Source organism: Hippopotamus amphibius, chromosome 16 (assembly GCF_030028045.1).
Source record: "Hippopotamus amphibius kiboko isolate mHipAmp2 chromosome 16, mHipAmp2.hap2, whole genome shotgun sequence".
Lineage (NCBI taxonomy): Eukaryota > Metazoa > Chordata > Mammalia > Artiodactyla > Hippopotamidae > Hippopotamus > Hippopotamus amphibius.
The window spans coordinates 53,075,271-53,083,446 of record NC_080201.1 but is presented as its reverse complement, the minus strand read 5'-3'; the positions used below and the strand labels follow the sequence as shown (position 1 = coordinate 53,083,446).

General features: G+C 55.2%; 2 protein-coding genes across 3 annotated transcripts; one reads left to right on the top strand and one right to left on the bottom strand.

The window, feature by feature from the left end:
* Nucleotides 1-797: 797 nt before the first annotated feature.
* PAFAH1B3 (platelet activating factor acetylhydrolase 1b catalytic subunit 3) lies at nucleotides 798-3,508 on the bottom strand. Of its 2 annotated transcripts, XM_057712133.1 has the most exons (6): nucleotides 3,405-3,508; nucleotides 2,916-3,177; nucleotides 2,622-2,711; nucleotides 1,821-1,937; nucleotides 1,620-1,742; nucleotides 798-1,134 (listed from the first exon to the last, which is right to left on the bottom strand). In XM_057712133.1, the coding sequence occupies exons 2-6, from the start codon at nucleotides 2,991-2,993 to the stop codon at nucleotides 844-846; spliced, it is 699 nt and encodes a 232-aa protein (XP_057568116.1). In that variant the 5' UTR covers nucleotides 2,994-3,177; nucleotides 3,405-3,508; the 3' UTR covers nucleotides 798-843. The 2 variants fall into 2 exon arrangements, with proteins under 2 accessions (XP_057568116.1, XP_057568117.1); XM_057712134.1 differs by lacking the exons at nucleotides 1,620-1,742; nucleotides 3,405-3,508 and having other exon boundaries at nucleotides 2,916-3,299.
* Nucleotides 3,509-6,248: 2,740 nt separating this feature from the next.
* Nucleotides 6,249-7,423, top strand: PRR19 (proline rich 19). Its single transcript, XM_057710590.1, has 2 exons — nucleotides 6,249-6,864; nucleotides 6,951-7,423. The coding sequence occupies exons 1-2, from the start codon at nucleotides 6,249-6,251 to the stop codon at nucleotides 7,421-7,423; spliced, it is 1,089 nt and encodes a 362-aa protein (XP_057566573.1).
* Nucleotides 7,424-8,176: the final 753 nt, after the last annotated feature.

The following is an 8,176-nucleotide window of genomic DNA, read 5'->3' as shown; positions in this document are numbered from 1 at the left end:
CCCAGATGGCCATGGGGTTACAGACTTCTCCCCTAAGCACCATGAGGTGGGGGGTGCAACTCCAGGACCATCCTTCCCGACATCAGAGGGACCTGGTGGGCAGAAAGTCACGATGCCTCTACAGCCATCCAGCATGCATGGGTTGGGGAAGGCCTGTGACGTTGTGCTGCAAGAAGGGCAGTTCACTCTTGACGGTCCAGTGGACTGTGAGAGGTCTGAGCCAGGGATGGCACTGGGTGGGGAGGTGAGTTGGGCCCAGGGTACCACGCTGTGCCCAGAGACCCCTGCTGCCCCTTTGTGGCCTGAGCCAGCACTGCAGCCAGGCCAGAAGGAACCTCTCGTGGTTTACATCTCTGTCACAGCCTATGGACAGTGCCCCTCTGGGGAGACAAATACCCATCCGCTGTGTGGGGGGATGACTGCTAGGGGTGGGAAGGTCAGGAAGCTTCCACAGGAAGTCACATTAAGCTAGGACCAGAGCACCAGAAGTTCCCATCAGAGGGAAGAGCATGTGCAGATTGGAGGGCAGTTTTGGGTGGGGTTTGACTGTTGGGTCACCCAGCATTCTTGCTTGACCTTGATCCTATAAGGTCACGTTAGCAAACCAGTTTCACCTACTGTAATTGATTGGTAGTGCCTGCCCGGGGCACTACTATGGTGCTAGAGATCTGCCTGACTCTACAAGAACCAGAGTATCTTGATGGATTGGTGAGGCCTGCCTTGGGCAGAGCTGTAGGGTCACAGACATCAGAGTTGAGGTTCAGGTACCCAGAAAGGCTTGGCCATAAAGCAGAAAATGGGAGGCTGAAGCATAAAACTTTAATGTTGCAGGAAGGCAGATGCTTAGGGTGTGGGTTCCTGCAGGGAAGCACCACCCTGTCCCTGGTCTTGGGCCAGCAGACGCAGAAGCAGGGAGTGCAGGGCCCGGCAAACAGGTGTGTACCCCAGACGGCTCAGGTGCAAGTAATCATACATGTCGTGGTGGCTTATGGTACCATCTGAGTGCACAAAGCCAGCGTCTGTGTCCAGGAAGTGGGCCCGTGGGTGGCCAGCCAGTGCTGCCCGGACCAGCTCATTCACCCGTCGGTTTTTCTCGCGAAGTGGGTTGGGGTGCTGGCCCCGAGGAAGCAGGCCCTGAGGAAGGCACGAATAGTTGTGAGGAGGCGTCCTACCAGCATCTGGGTATCCTGTTCCCTGTGCCAAACTGTGCTCCACTCCCCACCAGTAAGTCGCCAGCTGCAGAATATACTAGGGATGGGGAAATGGGGGTTTAGTTTGCAAACTATGGTCTGAGACCTTATTCTGGAAATGAGACCTTCTAGAAGAGATGGAGGCTAGATTCACCCTGGCAATGTCTGACAACTTTTGGCTACTTAAGTGTTTTGAGTTTTTCAACACACGGAGAATTCCTAGCAGGCCCTTGGGCAAAAGGGGCTAATTGGTCCCCGAACATGTCCTTAACCACAGCCCCTCTGATGGGTGTAGCAAACTTCAACAGGAGACTCTGCCTGAAAGCCTCGGCTCTGTGCCAAGCTGCCCAGAACCGTACAGCTGTGCCTGCACCTGAAGGGGTCCCAGAACGCTGCCGTTGTTCCTTTCCCACTCTCCCACTCTCTCACCAGCACCACGACCCGGGCCTGTGGCTGCCGCTGGTTCACCAGTTGCACGATGGCCTTGATGCCGCCCGCCACCTGCTCTGCGGTGTGCCCGTGGTTGTTAGTACCCACCCAGACCACCACAATCTGTGGAAAGAGAGGCATGAAGCAGTGGTGAGGGGGCAGGCTTAGGGCGCTGTAGCTGCCCACCCAAGCCCTGCTCACCTTCGGCCGGATGTGTTCCAACTCCCCATTCTCCAGACGCCACAGCACGTGCTGTGTGCTGTCACCACCAATGCCAAAGTTAAGTGCGTGCAGAGGGGAAAAGAGCTCCCGCCAGATCTGTGAGCAAGAAGTGGTGTGGGCACAGGGGCATCATCAGCATGGACCACCATTCTCTATCCAAAGGTTAACCAAATGTCATCATGAACGAGCCTTGCTTTACAGAAGCAGTCTGGTTAAATCTCACTTTGAGCAAACCCCAATATGTTCAAACCTCACTTTATGCAAACCCATTATAGTCTCACTTTCACCAGACCCCATGGAAGCAAGACTCCCTTTATGGAAACCCATTCTGCGTGAGCCAGGCATGAATCAACAGCATTCCAGCTGAACCTCACTTTGAGGAAAGCCATGGTTTAACATCACTTAGTGGAAAGATATCATAATTGAACCCCCTTAGTGGAGACCTATTACCCTCACCTCCACTTTGTGGAGATAAGCATAGCTTCGTGGAAATCCATTAGGGCTGTGCACTAGTTTAAGCAAACAAAGAGCCTCATCTCAGGCAATCTTCTTGCAAGAAGCCTCATTTTAAGTTTCACTACAAACAAACCCAATATGACAAAGCTAAGACACACACTTCCTTCTCAGTAGAATGTGGCACGTTATACTGAGATTCTGGGTGCCCGGCGCTACCTGAGGCTATTTCGGGTACCCCATACACGGCCTGGCCTGGGTCCTCGTCCAGGTGTGTCAGTGAGGGCACAGGCCTGGGTGGGGCAGGAGGAGGGGGACGGGCCTCACCTCGCACTGGTGCATTAGCTGGACCAAGGAGTCCCCGATGAAGACGACTTCGGGTTCCTTATCTTTGCTGTCGGCTACGAACCGATGGTGCTTTGGGGATGTAAAGGGGGAGTCAATGGCACGCGCGCTGCTGGACCCGCCCCGCCCCGCTTCCTTAGGCAGCACCACCCCAACTGCCCTCCGCTTCCCAATCCCTTAGTGAGAGCGGCGCGAACCAGCTACTCTGCCATGGCCTTCCCCGGCCTCCCCGCCCCCAGACCCGGACTCCAGAGTATAGCTGGCGAGGTCGCTCACCAGGGACATCCAGCGCCCGTCGCCCTGCACGTCCTGCACCGGCGTGGGCTTGCTGGCTGGGTTCTCTTCTCCACTCATCTTGGCGCCGCAGCTCCAGCGGGACGAGCGAGTGCGGTCTGCCGGAGAGTGTTCTCGCAGGAGGTGGCGCCGCCACGCCCACCCCTACCCCTCAGGCAACAATGGACGGTCCTGAAGCCCGCACTCCAGCGCAGGGCGCAGCCGATCCCGGGCACCGCCTCGTCTCCCGGGGCGGAAACCTTCACTTAGGAGGGAAGGAGGAATTGGGAACCCTAGTTTCCCCCACGGCAGCCGCGCAGTGGGCTCGCCCGGCACTTCCTGCCCGGGCCGCTCACTCTCAGGCAGCGGCGGCGGCTGGCGCACCCCGGCACCGGGGGCGTGGGAGGGGAGGCGAGACCATCCAGCACCCGTGGCGGGGGGGGGGGGGAGGGAGAAACCACCCTACCAGCGTCACGGGGAAGGACGAAATACCTGAAAGGCTGAGAGTGGGCAGGGAAAATCTAGCGCCCTTCCTCCGGGGAAGAAACCATTTGCTGCAGGCCGAGAAATGTGGGGAAGAGACCACCTACTGTGTGTGTGTGGGGTGTGTGTCTCATTCACGTGGTGGTGGGGGAGTGAGTGGACGAGTCCATTCCCTTAAGGGGGTGGCTCATACGCACCTGGCTAGGAAGGGACGCTCCCATTTTCTTCTCACGTCGGGGAGAGAAAAGGAGGATGGCAAAATGTGAAAGTCAGAGGCTCAGCTGTAAAGAAACACTGTAAGACAGTTCCAAGACTTTAGTGAGCCTATCTGCTTCATGGGCCTCCCCTGCTCAAATTATGCCCGTTTTTGTGGCATAATTTCTAAACCGTGTGTCTTTGCATTACAGACATCACTGACCCTGTAAAGAGAGTAGTAGAAGATGCAGAAAGATAAAGGAAATTAGAGATGCTGCAAGGCCCAAGTCCAGCCTGGCGCCCCTCCCGCGCAGCTCATCTTACAGATCTGTAGCCTCTGCTCCCCTCCCTAAACCTATGGCTGACCAACCACTTCAGTTGGAAGTATCTGGGCTCTGAAAGCTACATCCACAGCCAAGGCCACCTAAGGTCGCTGCCTCCCACCTCCTGCCCCAAATTAATCTCAGATCTCAAGTCTTCCCAGATCTCCCTGTTCTGGGGACCAGGTGGGGGTCCCGCACCACCCTAAAAGTCCTGGTCATGTTCCTGTAGCTCCACTACCAGATGTGACCTTCCTATCTATTCATTCCTTCTAGGTAGGTTGATACTGAGATATAGAGATGAATCTTTTTTTTTTTTTTTAAGAACTTTTACTGAGATACAGTTAACAGACAATAAACTGCATATATTTAGAATGTACAATTTGGTATCCCAATCTCCCAATTCGTTTCCCCCCAACCCTCCCTGCTTTCCCCACTTGGTGTCCATAGAGATACAGAGATGAATCTTACTTCTTGTGTTTATGTTTTGCCTCAATCCACTTGCCTGCAACAGGGCCTAACTCATAGTATAATACCAAGTACTATCTATGGCTGTTCACAAGTACTTGCTGAATGAGTATTAAATGAATGGGTTAGATCCTGGCCTTGTCCCAGCTTGTTGGGGGAGGCAGATCCACACAGTTGAGGGAAGGATCAAGGTTGTGATTAAGGAATGTACAGGGGACCTCTGTGGGAGGAGAAAGAGAAGGACTCTGAGGGTGAGGGATTTCCTAGAAGGAGTAGTATCTAAGGTGTTTGGCTTTGAAAGATAATGAAGGTTGGGCAAGCAATAGTACCAGGTAATATACAATATAGCTTATTAGGGTATGGGGAATACCCTGGCATAGCTTGATTTGAAAGCCTTAGGGGGGGAGTTCACTGGTGGCCTAATGATTAGGATTCCGGGCTTTCACTACCGTGGCCCTGGTCCAATCCCTGTTCCGGGAAATGAGATCCCGCAAGCCATGTGGCCAAAAAAAGTCTGAGGGGACAAGTGTAGTAAGAAACAAAGTTTCGAGGCGTCCATTCACCAAGCGCTGTTTTCAAATTGGATGTTGGCTCATTTAATACTTACAGCAGTTAAAAGAAGAAGATACCAACTCCATTTTACAGATTAGGAAACAGAAGCTCTGAGCAGTTACATACTTTCCCAAGGTCACCGAGCTCAAATGTGCCAGTCTGGGCACTTGAACCTAGGTAATGTAGCTCTGGAGCCTAGCTCTTCATGACGACACTATACTGATTCTCTAGAGATAAAGCCTATGACTGAGTGGAGAACGGCTGTGTATAGACGCTACCATGGCCCTTCTTCCCCTTGGCTTCGCCTTCTCTCGCGCTCGAGAGAGGATGTCCGCGAATAGATGTCTAAACCAATCAGCATTGAGGAAGGGGGCGGGCCTAGTGGACCTCACAGCCAATTGGTGGATAGGAGGTGCCTGAGGACAACTGAAAGAGGTTTCGGAGAGTGAGCCTGGGAGGGGCGGGGCTATAACCGGCACTCCGGGCCCCTGGCACGTGCCCCTGGGCCTGTGCCTCTCCAGAGCTGGCGGAAGCCAAAGGGTGTGGGAGGGGCACGCGCATTCGTCCGCGCGTGAGGCCCTGTGTGAGGGTCTGAAGAGCTTCAGGCGCGTCGAGACCTGGGGTCACCTACGGAAAGAAGCCCTTGTACCCCACAGCCACGTGGAGTGGGCGGGGCAGGGGTCGGGGTTCGTTGGGGGCTGGAGGAGGTGATGTGCCCTTCCCCCGCCCTGCCCCCACCAACTGTACCCCCTTCCCTACCTCACCTGCCCCACGCAGCCTTGTTTCCTACCCCTCTTCCATGACCAGGCCCCAGTCCCTGAGAGCTCCTTTGTTGCCCTTTCTGTCCTCCCGAATTATTCCCTGTTCCTCCAGCTTGTGTTCTCTTTCCTGCCTTTCTCTCTCTACCATTTCTCTCCGCTTCCTGCATTCTCTAGTACCTCTACCCCTGGATTTCTCTTCTGTCCAAAGTCCCTTTCTGGTTCACCAGATCCCTCCAATATCATGATCCCTTTCCCATCCCCCTTTTCTTAGCTATTTCCTCACGTCCCTATTTCCTCTAACCCTTTCTCTATGCCCTGATAAATCTTCCCATTCACCATGACTCCCTTGACCCCAGCCTACCCCTATGACTCTGCCTTTTCCCTGACCTTACCGTGACCAAGCCTTTTCCAATTGCTCTCTACCCAGTCCCTTTCTCTCTTCTCTCTCTAAATAGTACTCCCACCTCACCCCAAACCATCTCTTCTCCCTATTCCCTTCTAGGTCTTTGACTTATCTGCATGCTGATGATCACCCTGTCTTTATCTTCCAGGGCACCATGGACCCCAGGAGGCCAGCCCTCAGGCCTTTCCAGCGGCCTGAGAAACCTGGTCGAGTCCGCCGTCGGAAGACCAGGCGGGAACGTAACGAGGCCCTGGTGGGCAGTCGACGGCCATTGGCCCATCAGGATCCTCCTGTGGCCAGTCGGGATCCACATGCTGTTCTCTGGAATTCTGTGGCCCCTACTGCCCCCAAGCTCGTGGTCATGACCCAGGGCCGCCTGAGCCGGGAGCACCGGGGGCTCTTCAACCATGAGGTGAAATCTCTGGACGTGGCACGGCTGCTTAGTGGGTCCCTGGAGTCAGGCACCCCTGCACTCCCCACCAAGTCCTCCCCAAGCTCAGGTCGGGCCCAAGAACCAGCCACACCATCAAGGGGCAAGGAAAACCAGGTGCCTGGAGGCTCGGGCCCAGGCCCACCCAGTCCCCCACAGATTCCTGGCTTGGGGCAGCTGCTGGGGGAGCTGCAGTGCCAACTGATTCTGCCACAGGCCTTCCCTAGGAGGAACCTAGTACAAGAGGCCAGGGATGCCATCGTGGGCACCTTACAGGCCTGCCATGGCTGCGTGCCTGACCTTACCCTGGTGCTCCAGGGCTGCCAGCTGCACGTGCCAGGTGAGTTTACCTCCTGCCCCCTGAGCTCCCCTTTCCTTTGTCTGCTGTAGCTCAGCTGTCCCCCATGCTTCTTTCCTCTGTGCCAGGGACCAAGCCTGGGGGCCCTGAGAGACAAAGGATGACACCCTCCTGGATCAACAGCCCTGAGCAGGCCCCAGGGGAGGGGAGGCAGAGGAGGCGACAGGGGACAAAGGAACTCACCTTTGCCGTGCCTCATACCTCCAGCACTCCCACTGTGCACCAGGTGAACCTGGCACCACCGAAAGGTCCCTGGCCAGCCTCAAGGTCCTCAGTGCCTTTGCCATCTGGGGCAGCCTGGGGTCCCCCAACAGCCTTTGATCTGCTGAAAAGCATCTGGCTGGTAGCCACACCACCCCCTCCACGGCCTCGGGGGTTTGGTGCACCGCAACCCCTGCCTCAGCCACCATCACCCTTGTTGCCTCGAACCTCTGCCCTGGATTGGAGCCCCAGCCCCCCTGCCCCACTGCCCAGCCTCTCCTGGGTGGTGGCCCAGAGCAGCCCAGAGGCCTGGTCTTTTCCACCCATGAGACTATACTGAGCAGACTGAAGATGGGTTGGGGGCAGGAATCCAGTACTCTAATCGCCTCAATAAAGTACCTTTTCATGGTCCTCTTGATTTTTAGTGACTGGCTGGCTCAGGAGAGCAGCTTTCCCTAGCTCTGAGTTCTGGATCCAAAGTGGAGAGGAGGGTACTGTCACTTATTGTCTTTCTAGGCCCAGGGGCCTTCAGTTAGTTTAACACATCCAGCCACTGAAGCCAACTATGTGCTTGACTCTGAGCTCTGGCGATGCTGGGGCTCCTCAGTGAGTGAGACTCAGGCTGTGTCACCAGGGGACTCCCAGTACAGTGGTGGACCCAGACAATTTTATCCCTAGTGGTTGCATCTGGGAGAGAGAGAGGTGCAGGGGCTGGGGGTGTCCAAGGAGGGAGTGATGACTCTGCCCTGCTGATGAGGGAGTTGGCATAAGACCCTTGTATTTTTTAAGTCTAGTAGAAACTTCCTAGTAGAGAGGAAAAGAATATTTCAGGCAATCTAGAAATGCTCTTCTATGGAACAGCATTTGCAAGGCCTGGAGGAGGGCAAATAGGGGATGTGGGACCATTTTCCTTCAGCTATATCGCTAGGCCATGCTGGGACCTAGAGTGAGTCACATCTGGGCTCTGCCTATGGAGGCTTCTGGTCTGGTTGGCACAGGAACAGTGTGTGTGTGTGCAGGATCAGGGCAGGAATGGCAGATGAGGCCTGGATATGGTGACAGACCTTTTTCTTGGTCTACAACATATTTAACA

Excerpts from the sequence above, each read along its gene's own strand:
- PAFAH1B3 (XM_057712133.1), bottom strand. The coding sequence starts at position 2,993 with ATGAGTGGAGAAGAGAACCCAGCCAGCAAGCCCACGCCGGTGCAGGAC. Across the intron at positions 2,712-2,915 it reads ACGGGCGCTGGATGTCCCTG|CACCATCGGTTCGTAGCCGA; the intron begins GTGAGCGACCTC and ends ACATCCCCAAAG. Across the intron at positions 1,743-1,820 it reads TGGAACACATCCGGCCGAAG|ATTGTGGTGGTCTGGGTGGG; the intron begins GTGAGCAGGGCT and ends CTCTTTCCACAG.
- PRR19 (XM_057710590.1), top strand. The coding sequence starts at position 6,249 with ATGGACCCCAGGAGGCCAGCCCTCAGGCCTTTCCAGCGGCCTGAGAAA. Across the intron at positions 6,865-6,950 it reads CTGCCAGCTGCACGTGCCAG|GGACCAAGCCTGGGGGCCCT; the intron begins GTGAGTTTACCT and ends CCTCTGTGCCAG.